This window comes from Rhamphochromis sp. 'chilingali' (assembly GCF_963969265.1).
Source record: "Rhamphochromis sp. 'chilingali' genome assembly, chromosome: 1".
NCBI lineage: Eukaryota > Metazoa > Chordata > Actinopteri > Cichliformes > Cichlidae > Rhamphochromis > Rhamphochromis sp. 'chilingali'.
In genome coordinates this window covers 38,320,199-38,342,121 of record NC_137929.1, presented here as the reverse complement: position 1 = coordinate 38,342,121, position 21,923 = coordinate 38,320,199, and the positions used below count along the sequence as shown (strand labels likewise).

Below are 21,923 nucleotides of genomic sequence, written 5' to 3'. Positions count from 1 at the left end.
GATGCCCTTCCCGGTGCAATCCCAAAGGGACTTATGTCTACTTCTGGGATTGAACCTGGAAGATTAGGCGACTGTACTTTAGAGCCCTCTGCATGTCCGTGTCAACTACATTAAAACAAGCCATCTGATTTCCATCGTCTGGTCATTGATGGCTTTTCTTTGCATATAGAGCAGATTTGCATATAGAGCAGGGGGATGGGATCTGTGTCAAAGCCAGGTGTGAACTTGGGCTAGATATTACAAATCTAACCTAATGAGTTCAGTAGCCCTCAAAGGTGTGATGCATCAGTGGGCTGGTTCAGAAGAAGTATAGGCCACATTAACGCCTGTGACTTTAACACTTGACCCTGATTAAAGACACTTGGTCCTTCTAAAATGCCAGATGTGTTAGCGGGACATGGAGGACTGCATTTTTCTGCTTTCCTCTTTTGATTGGCTCATTTTTGTTGGATGTTTAAGCCTGATCACAATAAGAAGTTTTAATAGAGATGTCAAGAATCTGCTTCAAGGTCAAACTATTTTGTGTGATTGATGTCCTACATACATTACTGCTAACATAAAATCTGATTTCATTTGGAGATTAAAGATTTTGTAGACATTAAATATATCCATGTTTGAATGTGATCTGTTGACTCACTGATGGGCAGTGATGTCAGAGGTTGAACAGTCAGAGGGATGGGGGAACTGTTGGAAATCAAGACGATGATTATCTTGTTTTTAATGCTTTAAGTCAGTATTATGATAAGACCTATGAGAGCGCGCGCCTGTGTGTTCAGTTTGGGCCATGCAGCCTGTATTCTGCAGGGAGGATGTTAACAGGCGCCTAACCTTTGACCTGTCTGTTGTTGTGTCTTGATGCATGCTTAATAATCCAGGAAAGGAAATCCCAAAAAGCTGATTCAGTTCATCTGAACATGCAGCGTTTTCACATGAACTGAATCTGTTATTGGTGGGAAACCACCAGATGTTAGGACTAGGGCTGCCACGATTAGTCGACTAGTCACGATTACGTCGACTATCAAAATCGTCGACGACTGATTTAATAGTCGATGCGTCGTTTGAAGCTTTGTAAGATCCCAAAAGACGCAGGAATAAGTAGCAGGATTTAAGAGTGTAATAACGGACTGAAACAGAAGATGGCAGCACTGCATGTACAAGGATGCCAGCTGCCCTTAAACCCCAAAGAAGAAGAAGCTCTGTCCCAGAATTCATAGCGCCCGGCTCAGTTTCCAACAATGGCGGCAGCTAGTTAGTTTTAATATTACTCTTATTATTCTTTCTGGGTCACAAAATAAACGTTTAACATATTTTCAGGCGAGAATGTAGCTGTGTAAACCTCAAATATCTACTCAGTTTATCAAGACACCACATATTTTCAAAAGCGCTCCGACGTTTTCGGAGACGTCTGTTACCCGCTAGCTCGATAGCTAACCGGGGGCAAGGCTAACTAGAGCCGTGAGAACACCGGACTCCCGGCCGTCACGTAGATAACTTTAAAATGTTATTGTTTGGCTTTTTTTTTAGTATTTTATTTGTTCCTGAGTAAATCGGTTTGGCTGAGATTAAAGTTATAGTTTTTACACAGCTGAATAAACGTCAAGCAGACAGCTGATTATCAGAAGTGTGAGATGCTCCAGAATTTACTCCGGTGTCCTGTTATATTTTAGATAGCAAGGAGTTTATTAAACTTCACCGAAACAATCTGCAAGTTTAATTAAAATTTAATAAACTACCATCTTGTCTTTATTTTTAGTTAGCACCTTAAACACTTAAAGCTGTAAGCTAATGATAGTTAGATAAGAGCAGATGCTGCTGGTGCAACCTACAGCTTGTAGGTTTTACGTCCAATGGGTGATGATCTGATTAGTCGACTAATCGCAAAAATAATCGGTGACTAGTCGACTATCAGAATAATCGTTTGTGGCAGCCCTAGTTAGGACAACAGAAAAGCTCACCGACCTCTAATCTAGTGCCATCTTCATTCGATCAATACGCACTGTATTCAAAGCACTTAATTAGTGCCACGCTCTCCTGTTGCTCATTTCCTTAAAAATATAAAACATTTTCCCTTCTCTCTCTATTTTTTTCTGTCTTCCTTCCTCATTTTCTACGTGCTAAATAGTAAAGCATTCATGCATATTGATCAGCTGGACCATAATTAGCCTCCTCTGTGTGCATGTTTGCTTGCCTCCCTGGCTGTAATGAGCAGGCAGTGCTATCAGTTTGTAATGTGTGTCAGCGGGATTGGACGCCGTTTGGACAAACACTGATAAGATTTGAATCGGGACAGCTCCGACTGCGACTGACTACAGATGATATGCCAGCAGGCTGCTGCTGCTGTTTGTATGTTGACTCAGAGCACATCATCCAGACGTTTCCCTTGGCTGAAACTGTTGCTACTGCGTGAGGCTGAATCAGACTGTAGGTCTAGCAGGAAATGCAGATCTTAGAAATGTCTACATTTAGTTATAAGTGCTTCCCTGGTCGGTAGAGCCAGTTTAGAGCTGTACAAATTTGGTTTGTGGTGTATAATAAATACCGAACCCAAATGTCACATTTTTAGTTGCCGTATCTCTAAATGACTCACGAGAATAGAAACGAGTGCAGCTTTGATTCTTTTGACAACCAAGTTGTTCATCAGATGAAACCACGACATGTCCAGCTCCGTGAGTCAGACGATGTCAAATGTGCTTCCTCCCACTTGCAGCCGATATTACATTTTCTGAATATAGCTTTTTATTTTTGTTGAAATGTCAAGCGTTCAGCCTCTGTGGAAATCATAAAAAAAAAGTTTGATCTTAATAAAGATCAAACCACCTACTTAGAAAAATTCAATGAAGGTCTTCAACAGAACCTTTAAAGGCTGGAGCTAAAGAAGCTGTTTTTAACCTTAAACTAATTAATAATGCATAATGAGTCAGCTGCTGAGAACTGGTCTCGGGAACATCTGATGACATTGTGTACTGCTGGTAACGATGATGACTCTGGCAGATTTAAGCTTCATGACATGGTGTTGTGTCAGAAAATGGGTACACTGGTTGTAATGGAATAGAAATGTTCAGCAGCAATACTCAGGCCGGCTGTGGGTTTTAGTTGGTGCTCTGTTGGCACTAAGAGTGCCAAAGTGTGCCCTTACATCATTACGCAACCAGCATCAGGCTAAAGTGGTAGGAAGAATCTATGCTTTAAGGTGCAACCTGTGGTGCATTCAGAGATGCTCTTCTGCATTCCTCGGTTATAACAAGTGGTTATTTGCGTTACCGTTGCTTTCTTATCAGCAAAGCAGTCTGCCAACTCCCTGCTGACCTCTTACATCAATTTTTAACCCAGAGAGCTGCTGCTCACTGGATAGTTTCTATTTTTCACTTTTTTCAGGCCACTCTCATAGTGGTCTGAACTATAGTGAGGTCTGTGTGGAAAAATTACATAAATCACATATCTTCCTTATTCTGATGCTCAATTTGAACTTCAGCAGGTCGTCTTCATCATGTCTACATGTCTAAATGCACTGAGTTTGTGCTCTTAGATGTGTTAGCGATAGGGCTGCCACAAACGATTATTTTGATAGTCGACTAGTCAGATCATCATCCATTGTACGTAAAACGTACAGCTTATTGCACCAGCAGCATCTTCTCTTATATAACTATCATTAGCTTACAGCTTTAAGTGTTTAAGGTATGTGATAACTAAAAATAAAGACAAGATGATAGTTTATTAAATTTTAATGAAATTTGCAGTTTGTTTCGGTGAAATTTAATAAACTCAGCCGTCTGCTCCTTGCTACCTAAAATATAACAGGACACCGGAGTATATTCTTGACCATCTCACACTTCTGATAATCAGCTGTCTGCTTGACGTTTATTCAGCTGTGTAAAAACTATAACTTTAATCTCAGCCAAACCGATTTACTCAGGAACAAATAAAATACTGAAAAAAGCCAAACAATAACATTTTTAAGTTGTCTAAGTGACTTATATATCATGTTTAACCTGAGTAGCGAAAGACGGCGGTGGGTTTGAAAATGATTGGTCAGGAGTCCGGTGTTCTCACGGCGCTAGTGAGCCTTGCCCCCGGCTAGCTATCGAGCTAGTGGGTAACAGATGTCTCCGAAAACGTCGGAGCGCTTTTGAAAGTATGCGGTGTCTTGATAAACTGAGCAGATGTTTGAGGTTTACACAGCTACATTCTCGCCTGAAAATATGTTAAACGTTTATTTTGTGACCCAGAAAGAATAATAAGAGTAATATTAAAACTACGTAAGTAGCTGTCGCCATTGTTGGAACCTGAGCTGGGCTGCGCTATGAATTCTGGACACAGCTTCTTCTTCTTCTTCGAGGTTTAACGGCAGCTGGCATCCTTCTTCATGCAGTGCTGCCATCTTCTGTTTCAGTCCTCTTAAATCCTACTACTTATTCCTGCGTCTTTGGGGATCTTACAAAGCTTCAAACGGCGCGTCGACTATTAAATTTGTCGTCGACGATTTCGATAGTCGACTAATCGTGGCAGCCCTAGTTAGTGAGCCATGAGAGTGCAGTTACAGAGGGTTTAAAGGATTTCTGTAGTCTGTTTCTTCTGGCTGCAAGACAGTTTTCTCCCAGGTGATTAAGAAAATGTCCTAAAAAATGAGTTGATCTTTGTAAAAAACAAAACAAAAAAAACCAAACAAACCCCCAAACACTGACTCTCCTGTGCACATTAAAAAAATCTAATGTATTCATTCTCTAACAAAGTACATTGTGCAAAAACATGTTTCCTTCCTGCTTATTGCTGCTGTATTGTTTGTTTATTGTAATGTTACTTGAGCACTGGTCTGCTGCACCACTGTGGGCGAGGATGGAGGAAGCTTCAGCCTCAGTGGAGTCTGACTGCTGCTGTGACCAGAATGCTAATCATCTGTGCAGGCTAAGGGCGGTATAGGCTATAAACACACACACACACACACACACACACACACACACACACACACACACACACACACACACCTGCACAAACTCACTGCTCTGTCTGTTGGTTTGGGTCCAGCCCATCTCCACCTTAAAGCAATCATCTCTCCTAATTGAGTGACGTCTTGGACACCCAACGTCATGCTTCACCCCTTCCCCGCTTTTCCCCGAAAGGCCCGCCTTCTCCAGCTGCTAATTGGCTGTCACAGACCTGTCAGAGTCGTCACGGATAAGAAGTAGAGCAGGATGCAGAGCTTTATGACTCACTCTGCAGGCTGGTTGATCTGAGTGATGGTTTCATAGGAAAGAACTGTCTGTATGTTAGCATGATCCCTTTTGTTTTATAACCAAATATTTCTGTTATACTTGAGTAAATTCAACTGAAACATTAGAAGAGTAGATGGTATTTGTTGTCGGGGTTAATGATATTAGTCGGTCATGTTCGTGCATTATATCAGGCTGGTTTCCACAGATGACTCCAATGGTGTAGCCTAAATTAACTGTGCTTTAAGGGTGTGTTTGCAGAGGTTCCACCTCTGTAGGTCTTTTTGATGTGTTTTGATACATGTGTTTATTTAATTTCACTGTATTTTATTTTCACTGTATACAGTTTTATTGTCCGCAGTGCGAACGAGTAGCTACTTTTGGTAGCGGTGTGGACGCGTCTTTCTTATGTTACCTTATTTTTCTACCAGTTCTTCTACTCTAATTTAGTTGTACCTGCCTTTTTAAGGCTTGTTTGATTTAAAAGGCCTGGATTTTAATTGTATTCAGTATTTTTTTTAAGTATTAAAAACTAACAAATGGGTAATAGATGCTAATATTAGCATAAGTTTTCTAGTAACGTTTTTTTTTTGGTTATTTCTAAAGCCAAATAATATCTTTGATTGCCTTAGACTGCAGTTTTGTTATTGCTACTGCTAGGGTTATTGCTATTGCTAGGGTATCAGTATTGTTAATGAACATTTTTAAAAATATCTAAAAACTTTATGAAACAAGCGCTGCTTAAGCTAGCTAGCACTATCGACAACCGTGCTATAAAAGAAATGCTAATTCAGTCCTTTTATAAAGTCTTTCAGTAATCATTTACATTAGCTGGTATTTTCAGACATAACATTTTATAAATTAAGTATTTTGAGAGTACATTAAACAAAACTTGGCTATTTTTAAACTGTTTTCTTTTCCTAGCATATTTTACCTCAACACAGTAAATAACTGCACTGAGTATCTTTGACCACAGCCAAGATGAAATTGAGTAAAAATCCTCATTTCAACCTGCATCTAGTAATGATTTAATGATTGTAGACTTTAACTATTCTGAGGTGTGTGATGTGTGGAAAAAGTGAACCACCAAAATAAATGAGGGTATAATAGGACGCTCTTGTGGCATAAATAGGGTGCAGACTTGTGGACCAACACTTTCTGACTCAGACTTTCTGCAGCGTTTCCAAGTAGAATAATTTCCGGCTAATGAAGGTTACCTTGCATTGTTATTTTTGATGAGTCACACACCCCACACACACATGCACGAGCAAATACAAAGTATTGACTGAGCGGCGCTTGATTCCTCCAATCTATCCGTCTATTTATATTTCCAGACTAAAGCTCCCCGCTGTGCCGACACACTCTTCCTTTTGTCGTAATAGCACACGGTGTGAGTTTGAGACCTGTTTTTCAGACGAATTATGCTGTTTTCATCTTAATATAAAAGCAAAGAGAAAAAAAATTGATTCGCTCTTCAGAGCTGTTGACATCTTTACAGGCTGCATCCACTCAGCCAAGCGCTATTTTAAGACTGCTGTTAGTGAAAAACCAAATGCTTGTTATTTCTGCTGCCTGTAGAGTCCACGCAGTGAAATATGTTCTCTCTCTTTCCATTCATTCTCTATCTTCTGTCTCTTTTTGTTTACATTCTGTTCTGCGTCTGCGTATGTGTGCTCTGGATTTCATGCACAAGTTATTTTTAATGTCTTTTGTTCCTCTGCGTATATGTAGGACGTGTGTGCGTGTTTCTTTAGTGTATGAGAGTTGGCGATTATTGAAGACCTTGAGATCAAAACATACCCTTGTGAGGTTTTACAACACCTCCCACATTCACATGCTCAAAAACACACAGAAACACTTTCAAAGTCACATAGGCAGGAGGCAAAGATCAAAGTCCATTTTTTTTCTGGCCTTTACCTTTGGATAACTGGTTTTGTTTTTTCCCTCCTCTATCTCCAGGGCCTTTTTTCTTTCTTTCTGTTTTTTTTAAGTGTGTGTTTGTCCACAAATCCATGTCCATAAATCAGCCAGCAGCAAAGTGACAGGGGATAAGAGGTGAAGGCTGATATGAAAGCAGAAGCCAGAGACATTTTTTTTTTAAATTGACTGGTTTATTTTTCCCAGTAAAGGCTACTTTTAACTACATCTCCCAGCACCTTTTCGCAAGACTCACATCAGGGCACTCAATGTTTAAGAAGTCTGAATTTTGACTCTTCAAAATTGTGAAATATCAGAGCTGTATCTGATTTTTAGGACCACATGAAAGTGCGCTGCTTCGGAATTAAAAAGAACACGGGCGATTTCATTTGTGCTGCTCGCGCTTTGATGGAAAATCAGATCTGAGCGACAAAAAAGATCAAGCTGAATGTGAAATCGGGTGTTTAACACAAAGCCGCTCTGATGAAATACTCTCATGTGATTGAGCTCTTAGCTATGCCCATAACATGTGTCATCAACTTCTCTTTCTGGTTTTGTGCCAGTAGTTGGTTTTCTGTGGGTTTTTAAAGTGCTTTAAGCAGCTTTTGTGAACGATATGTTCTTTTTTTTTTCTTTGCCTTTTTTTGAGGAAATGCCATGTTTTGGTGGTAATGTGAATGGCAGTTATTAGGAAAGGTGCGTTCAGGTGTTCCTGGGAGGTGGTGGGAAATTCAGAGTAACCACAGAAATGGGCGTGGCCCGCTGTAGCATCAGGCTGTTCTGTTTTTGTGCTTCCTTCTATGACATAACATATAATACACAGCCGTCAGAGTTCATAAATCACAGTCAGGTGACTGAGTGTTTTACACATATATATTAGTTTACTATGCTTCTTTAACCATCACTTTAATGATTTTATATGTAATTTTGCATACCATATAATGCTGCAGTGCTGCCAGGCATCACATGCCTAGATTTCTATTCATAGTCTTGATTTTGTTCATTACTTTTCACAAGATGCATCAGCTTGTTGCATTGTTTATGTATATCTATCTATTACTCTATAGTAACAGAGTAATAATATTAATCTTGTTTTATTAGCTCATCCAGCCAAAGGGCTGGTGAGCTGCTGCCAAGGTGAGGCGTCTGTCATCTATCCAAAAGATCCAGAGGAGCTACCACTGGATAATGAGTTTATATAATGACCAGTGATAGCACAGGTCATCTTTACACAGTAAGTCATTCTTGTACTACACAGGAAAACCTCAAGGATAGTTTCTTTTTTTTATTGACGAGGATTTTTGTGCTTAAACTCAGTTTTCAATCTCGAGTTTTCGATTAATCATCCCCAAATCCTCCTGATTGTGATGAAATCTCTGCTCTTAGAGATGATAGAAATATTCATCTGATCAATACACATCTCACTCTGTGTGTGTGTGTGTCTGTGTGTGTGTGTGTGTCTGCGTGTGTGTGTTGCACTGTGTTGAAAATGGGCATTTTGCCCTGCTGTGCGTCAAGGACAGACTAATCCATGTAACAGAATGATAATAAAGAAGAAGGGCACGACTCTTAGTCTCCCCCCCCCCCCCCCAAACAGATCAGGCCCTGCCATCGATCACCATTACTGAGAGGTGGAGGCAACGCCACGTTACTTAAGAAAGTAGATTGGGCGCAGCAGTGAAAAGAGTGGAGTTGAGTTACAGTTATGCGAGCAAGGGAGAAGGAGAGCAGCTGTCCTTAAGTAGGAAGCAGGAGGAGGTGAGCTGTAGGAAGGGAGGAAGGATGAAGACCATTAAAGAATAGAAAATTAGCAGGAGAAGTCACATGGTCACACGGAAGGGAAGGGTTTAAAATAAAATGCTCGATGTGAAGGTCGGTGCAAGGGCGGCTCTTTTCTTTCTGCTGTGTGTACTTAGCATGTTATTTTCCTTGCGTGACACGGCAAGGTCACACCGCTCATGACTGACTGTCGTCAAGGAAACCATAGGTACCTTCCTCCTTAAAGAAGCAGACCTTTTATACCCACGCACGTTTAGACGCTCGCAGCCTCATGTGCCGAAGCCACATCCTGACATTAGTGAAATCCTCATTTGTGTGTATTGCTTTCATTTGTTGATAATGTTTTATTTCCCTTCAAGTTTATTTAATGTTGTCAGAATCACTTGCGGAAGTATCAGTTAATTGGTGTAATTAAATCTGGATGATGAGAAAAGCAGAACGTGGTTTGGTGTTTCACTTTTTAATGACCGACCCACTCCTGGGGCGCCGCTTTGTTATAGAGGATAAAGTAATCTGGGACCGAAATGATGAGTCAGTTCCAGAAAATAATCTCATCGATAATTTGAGTCATTCTTCAAGCTGACATGTGTGGAAAGACAAACTCGAGAGTCTTTTTTTTGTAATATCGTAAATAGTTCCATAACACTGAGACGAGATGAGCCTCCAGCCATCCTTCCCAAGGAAAAATGATGCCTCTGAATGAGAGCACTAGGAAAGATAAAGTCTGTAAACCATGAATGTCACAATTAGGGTTGTCAAAAAAAATTTATACTCGGAGATACTAATCGATACTGGAAAAACCATTACTATCGGATCAGGTACTCGCTTGCAACAGTATCGATTGGAAGAGTGCCGTTTTTGCCTCCTCCAGCTGAGACACAACTTCACAGCCTCACTCACTAGCAGCTGAAAGAGCTGACGCTCACAACACTGAACAACACCGTATGACGGTCACTAAAGCTCCTGTTTCAACAACATTGACATGTTAAAGAATAATATGTAATAATATATAATTGTGGGATATGTGCCTATTGACTAAAGGCAATGGTGCTGTTGCATTATTTGATTTAATGTTATAAAAATGAATGTTATAAGCATGCATGTTATAAGCATGCATGTTATAACCAGGATGAAACCTCAGTTAACAAAAACAACCAAAAACCAAAAACCTATCAGATAACTGCAGGAGTTGGTAATATTCATCCCATGGGGGCCCTGCATATCAACAACGCCTCATGGAAATCATTTGTTTTGGATTAAACTGCCTTCCACAGTGCTACCCATGTCGATAGTGTTACTGAAAATGCCAAACATTTGCTGGTAAAAGCTTCATTAGTCAGAGTACTTCTTTTATTATTATGGGTTTTTTTTCCCCATTTTGATTATAATAACTTATTTTTTCACATGAAAAGGTGCTTTGTTTTGTTCTTTTCTAGTGCTGTTTGAAGTGTGAAGATATCCCCTTGGACTGAGTAGTAATGAGTGTAATTTTTTTTGTAATTATGCAGACGTGGAAGATTATTTAGCTAATTGGAAAATAGCTCATAACTGGCACATTAATCAGTTAAATGAGGCCTAAAATGACTTGAGGTAAGGCTTTTTTCTTTCTTTCCTGGCCTAGCTTGCTTTTCATTTTTCAAGTTTGATACTTTGTTTTGTGTGTGCGTCTGATAGACATGCTGTCTGTTTCTACAGAGACTGACCTTTACAGAATATCAGAGGTCAGTCTTCCCACAGACATTATCGAGCCGTTCTCTGCCTCCGTCAGAGCCCTCGTTTCATCCGCCCATGCCTTTTTCCCTAAACAAATGAACAAATATCTGCGACTGTGGGGAAAACACGAGGTGTTTTCAGTCAAAGGGGCATTAAACATTAATTTAGCTGCAGTGAGTCAGATGTGGAGGTCTTCTTCAGTTTGTCCCGTAGAACCAGAAAGAGTTTCTGTGATAAACCGATGCACTCACCTCATCGGTGAGGACATGCAAAACATAACGCGGGTTCACAACACAAAATAGCAGAAACACCCAAAGAAAAGTATCTGGAGAGAACTGATAAACTAAAGATGCATCAGATCAGGTTTTCTTTTTTTCAGGTTATCACATATTTCTATTGAAAATGTTATAAAAATTGAAAAAAATAACAGTCTGTATGATATTCACAACTTTCCCTGGAAATTAGTTAATTATGCAGCAGCTCAATTAAGAGCCTGCATGCTCGCTTATTGTTTTTCCTGCAGATTTCAACCACACCATGCGGATCAGCAGTTTTCAGAAAGCCGTAAATGTTCAAGCTGAAATTTGCATCACAGCCGAGGAAGCTTTAGCTGCTGTGGAGACTGTTTTGATACGCTTGAAGGCAAAGAAGTGAAGCGTTTTACACCCAAATGAAGTCACCCAGTACATTTTGCCTACTTAATTTCATTTACAGAATGTGAAAATGTGTGAAACTCCCTCCCCTCCAAACAAAAGTATAAATATTCACTCAATTTTGGAGCTAGCATCAAATCACCATTCATGGAACTGCAGGTTTTATTGCCACTGACCTTTTTAGATGAAGGAAAAACTAACTTTGAACAGGACAAAGTTGCACATCCTGAACATACAGCCGGCTGGTCTGTGTGGAGTTCCTTGGGTTTCCTCTGGGTACTCCATCAATGTCAGCTTAGCTGATGTGAGTGCACTGGGGGAATCCCCCTCACAAAAACTGATGTTTGAATATATGTATGTGAAATTAAACACTGTGCTTTGAGCACTCCTGCTTTAAAAACACATAGTTCTGTAACCCATAGGTTTGTAACGGGACTTGGGTGCCTGGCTTGCTTTTTGTTGCCATCTTTTCTGCTGTTTTAAGGCTGAAAAAATGTTGCTGATAACAAGAAAAGTCAAGTCAAAATGTAATCCTGTGCACGCCCACCCTCCTTTTCTTTAGAACCACTTGTGTTAGAGAAGTGAAACTCGTGCGTTACAGGAAAAATGTGTTGGCACATGTTTTACAAGCAAAGTTGGAGGTTTTCCTGATAGATTTGTTTTTTTGGAGCTGGCAGCAATTGAAGGAAGTGCAGCTTGAGGCACTTCCACATCAGGTTTTACATTTGCAGGGCTGAGGCTTGTTCGATGGTGCTGTTGAAGCCAGCAGACAAATTTGTACACGTTTGTGTGTCTGTGTTGCTTTTTTTTTTTTTTTTTTTTTAAATATTGATTATTATGCAATATGATGGATATTATAAGGTTAAAGTGGCTCCTTTTGATCTTGCATTCTTGAGTTAATGCATTGTTTTATTAAACTGATAAGAGGCTGTGGTGGGGCGTGGTTTGCGGTGCCGTGCGGACGCACCTGCACGGCATCCGCAATCACGCCCGCCGTGTTAAAACACGGGGACTCAGGGGTTGGTGGGTGTGTGGTGTGACGTGAATTAAAATAAAGTTGGTTCTGAACGTTGCTCCGTGGTCCTGCCGTGCCTTATTCACGCCACAGAGGCAGTGTTGGCTTCAAGATGTAGAGGGAGCAGAAGTGGCCTACTTGTACTTTACTGTTAGGACTCACACAGGTGGGGCGGGAAGCACTGGATGACACAATCAGGAAGTTTAGACAAACCACAGAGACACTTTTCACAAATTACTACACAGTTGGCGTGGCGACGGTCACGCCCAGTCAGAGCTCCATGGAGCTTCTCTATTTCCAGCTGTTTAAGGCTTAGATTGACATACAGGATTTTTGTTATTGTCAACAAAAACCACAAAACTCACCGAATTGGTCCTAAACACGTGTGTGTGTGTGTGTGTGTGTGTGTGTGTGTGTGTGTGTGTGTGTGTGTGTGTGTGTGTGTGTGTGTGTGTGTGTGTGTGTGTGTGTGTGTATATACACTGCTGTGAATTCACGTTTGAACAGTTGATCCAACATCATCAAAACTTAAAGCAGATGCATTTTCTTCTGCTTCCACAACAACAGTATGTCAGAGGCGACGTTTCTCCTCAGCTCATTCCAAAAGTCTGGAAACCAAATATCATACCAAATATGTGTAGTGCTGTAAAAAGGTATTTACACCCTTCTGGCTTTCTTATTTTCAGATAATCAAAAACATTTTAATATTGGACATAAACAGCGTGAGTAAAGACAAAATGCAGTTTTTGTACTGCTGAAGTTCAGCTTACCAAAAATCTGTTTAATCGCAGTTTAAATTTATATAAAAGAAGAAGAAGGGGACAAATACTTTTCACAGCAGAGTAACAATCAGTTTGGAGCAAAGAGATTTACATCTTTGTGGAAAGAAATCACAATCCTGGCGTAGTTCGACTCTCTAAGAGACAAATTCGTTTCTTGTCTTTTCCATTATGCATCTCAGCCCATAATTCTATCCCAGCTGTTAAGCAACAGAAGCAGGTTTGTAATTATTTGGGGATGAAAGATGAAGCCGTGCTCCCTTTTTCGGGTGTGTGAGTGTAGACGCCGCTCTCTCCGTTTCCATCACATGCCGATTTATTTTTCTTTCAGTCATGCTCTGCTCGAGTCTGTTCCTTTGTTCGGGTTGATGATAACGGGCAGTGACTTTTAAAGTGTAGTGACAAGCTGTCGAGGAGCCAGGGCAGGAGTGAGAGGTGAACCACAGAGGAAGTGCTGGTGGCGGGCGGACTGTTTTGACCTTTACCATGTGATTCCCCTCGCCGACTATGGTTACTGGTCCAATCACCGTGGCAGTGAAGGCTGGTGCAGCATTTTCTTTAATCCTGTAGGGGATTTACAGTAGTTAAACAACAGCATAAATAACAGTGGAAAAGAATAAAACTTGGTGTCTACGCGATGCTTTAATGGAAAACGCGTGTTTCAGACTGCGCAGAAATCCCAGCGCTCCTCGCATCCATTTACAGAGCAACAAGTAAAGTAGTAAGTTCCTCTCGAGGGAAATCTGAATTCTTGAAGCTGTTATATAACACAAGCAATAAAGCACTGAACTAGTTTTTGTGGTGAACCAATTACTGCAGTAAATTAAAAGTTACTGTGTGGATTCTTAACATTTCTGTAGCCTTGACTCTGGTGTCGTAGATGATTTACAGGCTGCTCTGCTTTTAGTTAGATGGAAATATAAGAGGGAAAATGTAGAAAATAGCAGTTAGCAAAGCTATTTCTTATATATTACCATGCCAAGTAGATATATGCTAATGCTAATTATTTATGTGAAGCTGTGCAGGTTAATGGTAAATGGAATAGTTCTTATATAGAGCTTTTCTACTCTGAGCACTCAGACTGCTTTTGTACAACTTGCCTCATTCACCCATTCATACAAGCACTTTTTTCCATGCTTTTCCAATGTAGGCGCTTTCTGTCTATCATTTAAACCCTGATCGATGCATCAGAGAGCAACTTGGTGTTAGCATCTTGCCCAAGGATATTTGGCATGCAGGACTGAAGCAGGCGCTTTGACTGCAGCGTGTTTGCTATCTGTCTGCATTCATAAATTAGATGGGTATTCTTTGTAAACCTTTACCATTCTGTCCTGGGAGTGACAGAGAGGGTCTGGGATTGTTTGGAGACCAGTTGTTTCCCACTATGTGACCAATGCAGTCGCTTTGGTATCGATTGTGATCGCCCAGCTAAACCTCTGGCTAACCAGTTGGTTGCCACAACATCTACTGCAGAGATGGTGATGTATTAGTTGCTAGCCGATTGCAGACTTGTTTGCAAACAACTCACCAACTACTCTTGGAGAAACTTAGCGTGTTGCAAACCGCAAACAGAAAATGTTTGCGTTGAAAGTAAAAGTCGTGCCTTACCGCTCAAATTGAACGGTTGTCCGTTTCCTGTTTGCGTTGCACTTTTTCTGATTTAATTGCCATTTGGCAGGTGTTTGCAGACAAATTGGTGTCATCCTTCAAAAGTTGTCACCTGCTAGCAAACAAAGCAGTTGCAAAGAGGTTGCCGCTATCACCATATCCTTCTCTGTGACCAGATTTCACCCATTAAGTTCCAGCAGCTTGCAGCCGGTTGGTTAATACACCTTTTTCCCTAGCAACCGGTCTCTACACCATGTGACTGAGACCTTTGATGACCAGATTATTTTACTTTCACCCAGGCAAAATTCTTCTAAATGTCAACATTTGGCATTTAATATTTAAAACCAAACTATGGAGAGGGTGAGATGGAGGCAGATGATCTGCGGGGGCGACCCATCAAAGGGAGCAACGGAAGAAGAAGATTTGAAACCAAACTCTGGGGCTTTTTGGAAAATAAGCGATAAAATAATTGTGAGAAAGTCATACTGGAGCAGTTCTAAGTGTTGGGTGGTTGCTTGTAGTAACCTTTTAACAGTTTTTTCTTGCTGATTTGTGTGTTTGCAGTTTGTTTTTCTCTCTGTGTATATCTGTGCGTCTCCCTCATCCACTTTCTACCCACACCTCCCTTCGCCCCAGGTGCTTCAGCCCCATCTCCGATCGACCACTGGCACCCGGCCTCTTCTGCTCCCTCTCCACCTCGATTCATTCCACTCAGATCCAGCAGGTGTAAGCAGAAGTCTTAGTTGGCCTTTTCTATCGGAGATAAAAATTGATCGTTTTTTTATTCATAGCTTTAGCCTCTCCTGGCTGCTTTGATCGTGAAACTAGAAAACCTCTGCGTTCAGAAAAGGCTCTCTGTGTTTGTCGCTGACTTTCTTTCTTTCTTTTTCCAGCGGTTGCATCAGCAGTCGGGGGCCACTTGTCAATTTCGGTGGTTGGGTAGGGAGCACTTAAAGAAAGATGAAAGGCGAGTAAGTGGGGTGGATTTAGGAGAAGGCCCAGGTGAGACGAGAGAGAGCTGAGGGAGAAATGCGGAGCAATTTTCCTGTCCTCGCCCTCCGCCTTTTTAGTGTGACATCAAAAGAGGCTCTTGTCTATGTTTTGGGTAACAGCGCGGCTCTTTAGATGTGACCTCTGTCCTCTCTGGGCGATTGATCGGTGCAGGGTGTGGCGAATATTTACATAACTGACCGTTTAAACTATCTTGCTCTCCATCCGCTGCTTTTAAATATCGCCCTAGAAAAGAAAAGATGTTTTGTTTTTCCATTTGCGATGTCAGACAGTTCATCTCTCGGCGCACATTTTGCCAGCCTCTGTCATCCCCACTCCTCTGTTCTCTCTGGTGATGTCTCCCTCAATTTTCATGCCTCAGCCTCGCTTCCTTTCTCCTCTCCCTTTTGTGCCTGCCTGCTTTTTGTTTCCTCCTCCTCCTCTGTATTCACGGCTGTTTCCACATCTCTGTTTGTTATTTGTCATTTGCGTCTTTTCCTCTTCCTCCCTCTTGTCTGTTGTTGTCCTGTCTTTTCCTGTATATAATTTATTGGCACAATGCATTTGTGTCTTTTTCTCTTTGTGTGTCCTTTGCTTTTGTTTTTTGTTTGGTTTTTAGCTTCCATGTTTCTTCTTGATTTCCTCCAGGTTGCTCTGTCAGGTTTATTCTAGCGGTTTACTTTCTGTCCCTTAAGCCCTGGAGATGAATTATTGAACAGACTGACCCCCGGGTGCTATTGGGGAGGTGTGTGTGTGTGTGTGTGTGTGTATTTGTACTTGTTTAGACGTCTTTGTGGGGACCAAAAAAACCCCCAAAATGTGTTTTTTGGTCAGGGTTAAAGTTAGGTTATGGTTGGGTTTAGGCTACGCGTTAAGGGTTAAGCATACATTTTTGATGGTTAGGGTAAGCGGCTAGGAATAGCATTATGTCAATTAGATGTCCTCACTAAGATATCAAAACGAGAATGTGTGTGTGTGTGTCTTTTCAGTGATTCGGTTTCAGGTCTTTAAATGCTCCTGGTCTTGTATGTCCCTTTGTGTTTTTGAACACTGGCATTTTGAGTATTTCTTCTAAGTGTCAGGAAACCTGAGGCCAATCTCTCGTTTCTTAGCTGTTTTTTTTTTTCAGATGGAAGACATCCGGCAGGATTTTTGTTTTTTGTCGTTGTTTATGTGGTAAGTGTTGGTGTCATTTGAATGGGACATTTTTAACTTTGACAAAAATAGCAATCCATTTGCATCGTGGGCTGGAGTATTTTGTTTTTTAACAGCCTGCCAACAGATAAAGCAGAACTGCGCTCAACGCCTCTTCTAAAGTCCTGTTTTATTTTTGCTGTGTTTGATGGCCCTGATGAGAGGGACAGGGTGAACGGAGAGGAGACAGGAAGTGACAAATTACCACAAGCTGGCTTTTAGGCCATAATACAGACATGTATGTGGTCCACAACAAAGTGTGACTGATGCTGGATTTTGGCTGTCAGTGCTCAAACCTCCTCTGTATATATCAGCTGATACTGTTTCTCTAGTGAATATACACAGTTGACTCCCAGCTGCATGTGCTGCAGACAGTGTTGTGCATACGCCTCGACAAACTGTGCAATGACATCATTTTTAAGCAGATATGCGTGAATAATAATAATCGTGTGTTATAGCTCACTTACAGCCAACTTCAGTTTCATACTTGTTTGATTTAATAGACTGTATATAAAAGATGGTCAGAACCACAACAAAATTAAGGATGCTGCATTCTTATTGGCTAGCAGCTTTCGATAAATGGGTCGTTAGCCAGAAAGAGTGCCCCCTTTTATAATCGTATCTGAGTCTAACAGGGACAATGGTTTACTGTAAAGCTCTATACAGACTATTACATTTATCTGGATTGGCTAGAATATCAACCCTGATTAAAGATACCTGGTGTTAGCTAGCTCTCAGTTCAAAGTGGCTAACACTCAGTGACTTTGTCAGGTCAAATATTTCTTCTTTTCTGTCCATAAGAGAACTTTAATAAGAGTACTTTGGTGTAATTCTAATATTTTCCCCTAATCATCGCTTCAAGCTTGTAACTTATTGTGCAGAGGAAGTTGATTTGTTTGTGCTGCAGACAAATTGCCTCAGTTTTTTGTTTTGCAAATTTTTTTTGCTCATTTCCTTTTATTTTTTAACTCTTTGCTCTATATTAAGCTTTTTGGGGTGAATTGAAGTTGAAATGTTCCTAGGCTGAAATAATCTCATCGACAGTAAACGCGGACAGATAAGTAGCTGGCAAAAATATCTTCACGTGCAAATGTGAGCACTGAGGCGTTCAGTTAAAGTTTTTCCAGACAGCTTCTGAACACTCCCGATCCCAGAGACTCAGTTCGCAGCACAAGCAAAGTGATCAACAGGTCATCAGACATCCATCTGTTCCCTGCACAGCTCAGGGCGCAGCAGTGCGAGGGCGCTGGATATCGAATCTAATTTTAGTGTCGTTGTGTGTGGTTTCCTGCAGGCTTTTCAATCTGACCCTGAAGAAGCTGATCATGCTGAAGGAGCTGGATAAGGACCTCACCTCAGTCGTCATCGCGGTCAAACTGCAGGTACGAGACGTCTCCAGAAGCACGAGGTGAAACCTACCTGCTGTACACGGAGGCTGGAGTTTTATGGAGGCATTATTTTAGAAATGCATCAAAAGAAAAAGTTTCTGCAAACAGAATAAAACAACTTTAAAGATTACACATACAGATCCCTGTGAACAGTCTATGAGCGATAACTGAGTAATAACCAAAACAGAATTAGATGATGGGCACTAAAATCATACCTCGAAGCTCAGTTCCAGGAAACAAAATCAATTTTTTTAAAGTCTGACTGAACTTTCCTAGAAATGAAATCCTCCCCAAGGTTACATCCTGTTATGTCAAAGTCTGCTTGAGTTGAACATTTATCTTTATCTTTAATCATTAAATGACATTATAGGATTCAAAGATTTCCACTTTCAACTATGCTTAACGAGCAGACGATGAAAAACGAACCAACTCCCCACCTGGGGAAAAACCCGAAAGACTCAGCCTTTGTTGCCCCGTTTGGCTTTTCTGTAAAGCCGTTTATTGTTTTGCTGAGTCGGTTTCATTGGACGCAGACACGCTTCCTCCTCGTTGTTTTGCAGCCAAGCTGCTTTCTGAAATGCCTCATTAGCCGGGTGCTTTTCTCTTAGAACTGGCAGAAGGAGCAGCGCTGCCAAATCCCACTTTTTCTGACCATTGGAGAGCTTTTTGGCAGCGCAGGCGCCCAAGTTAGTTAAAGTTAGCACAGAATACTTCAAAAATACTGCATTTTGTCACATTTTGTTGTCATTTCTCTCTCTAATGCCAGGGCTCCACTCCAAACTTCTACTCGCTGGCTCGTTTTCAGTCTTGATTGCTATCGTCTTGTTTTCTAAGTAAACCATTAAATTCTCTGCTGCTCTCTCACATAAGGCTCTTTAAGCTGGTTTAATTCTTTTTCCATGCGGCTGCCGCTCGCTCAGTCTTCCAGCCCTGCTTTCTCCTATCAGGCATTTCTCCTTACTCACCTCCTCCTCCGGCTGTGCATGGCTGATGATAATGATGAGTCTGTTGTTTTGAGTCTGCTGGGGTTAGCTAGGGCACGCTAATAGAAATCTTTCTCTTTTTTTCTTGCTTGCTTTCTTTACTTTCACCGTTTCTTCTGTAGTCATCAGTCTGTGTCTCGTCTTCAGGGCTCCAAGCGGATCCTGCGCTCCAATGAGATCTTGCTGTCCTCAGCAGGACTGACGGAGACCGATCTGCAGCTCACCTTCTCCCTCCAGGTACGAACAAAGGTTCAGCGAGATCAGGGACCCATCAATCACAGCCAAACAATAACTTTCTGGTTTTACAGAAAACATAGAAACAACAATAACACAAAAAATTGAATCTCTAGCTTCAGAAATGCAAAAGTCTTGAGCCAACCGTCATTTTTTTATATTTTACCGAGGAGCCTTCTTGTAATTTTTTCATAGTGGTTTGGATCAAATGTTCCCCAGGCCGTCTGAAGGTCTCTGTGTTTGTTTGACAATGGCTGATTTTCATTTTCACTCCAGCCTTTGTACCCGATCCTTTTCACAGCAATATTTATTTGGCGCCGAAATCAAGAGATGAACCAGTGTTGTGTCTACATGTGACAGACAACTTAGCAAATAACCAATTTTAAGTTCTCTAAGTGAAAATCAGTGGTAACAGGTCTGATAGAGTCATTAATCCAAAATTCATATTTTAAATTTTGTGTCCAGAAAAGGTCAGAACTCATAACAGTGAGTGTCTGCAGCCATCTGTAAAACATGGTGGAAGCTCCGTCATGGTTTGGGCTGCATTTCAGACAGTGATGTTGCGGGTCTTGTCAAAATTGGGGAATTATGAATGCAGAAATGTACAGTCATGTTTTGATCTGCCATGCAATACCATCTGTACAGTGTCTGAGTGAAATTGGCTTCAGTTTTCAGTGTAGCAATAATTCACGAAGCACTGCCAGTACAGTGAAAGCACACCTGGATAGAAAAACACACAATGAAGCACTATCAGTCATGGATTGGGCTCCCCAGAGCAGTGTGGGATCATCTTGACAGAGAACAGAACAAAAGGCAGAAACATCCAAAGAAGCTTTGAATGTCCTTCAATAAACCTGGAGAACTATTCCTGAAGTCTACTTAAAGAAATGGGAAGAAAGCTTCCTCAGAGAGTTCAGGCTGTGATGAAGAGTAAAGGTGGTCGTACCAAATATTGACTTTCAAGCTCATCAGAATTGTGCAAACTCAGTTTTTGCCTCAAAAAGGTCTCAAAGACTTTAGAGTCAGACCTGTTACAGATCGTCAACTTTTCCTTAATGTCAGGTATGTTTCCAGAATCACTAAAAACTGCTGTAATCAAACCTATACTGAAAAAGGACAATCTTGACAAGACACAAATGAAAAACTACAGGCCGATCTCAAATCTCCCATTTTTAAGTAAGATCATTGAAAAAGCAGTTTCTCAACAGCTCAGTTACTTCTTAAAACAGAATAACTGCTACGATGCCTTCCAGTCAGGTTTTAGACAGAACCACAGCACTGAAACCGCTCTGACCAAAGTGTTTAATGACATATGTCTGAATACAGACAGTGGAAAAATGTCAGTCCTAGTTTTACTGGATCTCAGTGCAGCATTTGATACAGTTGACCACAACATATTACTCAAACGACTGGAGAACTGGACAGGTCTTTCAGGAACTGTACTAAACTGGTTCAAAACATACGTAGAAAACAGGAAATACTTTGTATCAATAGGTAACTTCACATCTGAGCAGACAAGTATCACATGTGGAGTTCCCCAAGGTTCCATCTTGGGACCCCTTCTGTTTAACATCTACATGCTCCCACTGGCACAGATTATAAACAACAACAAAATAAACTATCACAGCTATGCAGATGACACACAAATATATATCACAATGTCACCAGGAGACCGAGGCCCTGTACAGGCTCTTGGTAAATGCATTGAGGAAATCAATGACTGGTTGTGCCACAATTTTCTCCAGCTAAACAAAAACAAAACTGAGGTAATAGTCTTTGGCGCCAAAGAAAAACGATTACAGGTCACCAGAGAACTTCAATCTATACATCTAAAAACCACAAACCAGGCGAGAAATTTGGGTGTAGTGATGGATGCAGACCTAAACTTAGAAAAACACATTAAGACAATAACAAAGTCAGCTTACTATCACCTCAAGAATATATCAAGGATAAAAGATCTGATGTCTCAACAGGACCTGGAAAAACTAGTCCATGCATTCATCTTTAGTAGGCTTGATTACTGTAACAGCATCTTTACAGGTCTACCTAAAAAATCAGTCAGACAACTACAGCTCATTCAGAACTCTGCTGCTCGAGTCCTCACTAAGACCAAAAAAGTGGACCACATCAGTCCAGCTCTGAGGTCCTTACACTGGCTGCCTGTCCGTCAGAGGATAGACTTTAAAGTTCTGATGCTGGCCTATAAAGCTCTGAATGGTTTAGGACCAAAATACATCAATGACCTCCTGACCCGGTATGAACCTTCCAGATCCCTCAGGTCATCTGGATCCGGTCTTTTATCAGTTCCCAGAGTCAGAACCAGACACGGAGAAGCTGCATTCAGCTTTTATGCTCCTTATATCTGGAACAAACTCCCAGAAAGCCTCAGATCAGCTGAAACACTCAGTTTATTTAAATCCAGGTTGAAGACTCACCTGTTCTCAGCTGCATTTGAATAAAGCA

At 41.1% G+C, this 21,923-nt stretch overlaps 1 protein-coding gene across 2 annotated transcripts in view; it reads left to right on the top strand.

Annotated features, from left to right (window-relative positions):
• Positions 1-21,923, top strand: part of pacs1 (phosphofurin acidic cluster sorting protein 1) — a 70,422-nt gene that overhangs the window by 23,800 nt on the left and 24,699 nt on the right. For both annotated transcript variants that reach the window (XM_080905235.1, XM_080905234.1), the window contains exons 2-3: positions 18,150-18,237; positions 19,374-19,463. In XM_080905235.1, coding sequence (XP_080761361.1) covers positions 18,150-18,237; positions 19,374-19,463 — 178 coding nt within the window. The remainder of the gene's footprint in view (positions 1-18,149; positions 18,238-19,373; positions 19,464-21,923) is intronic.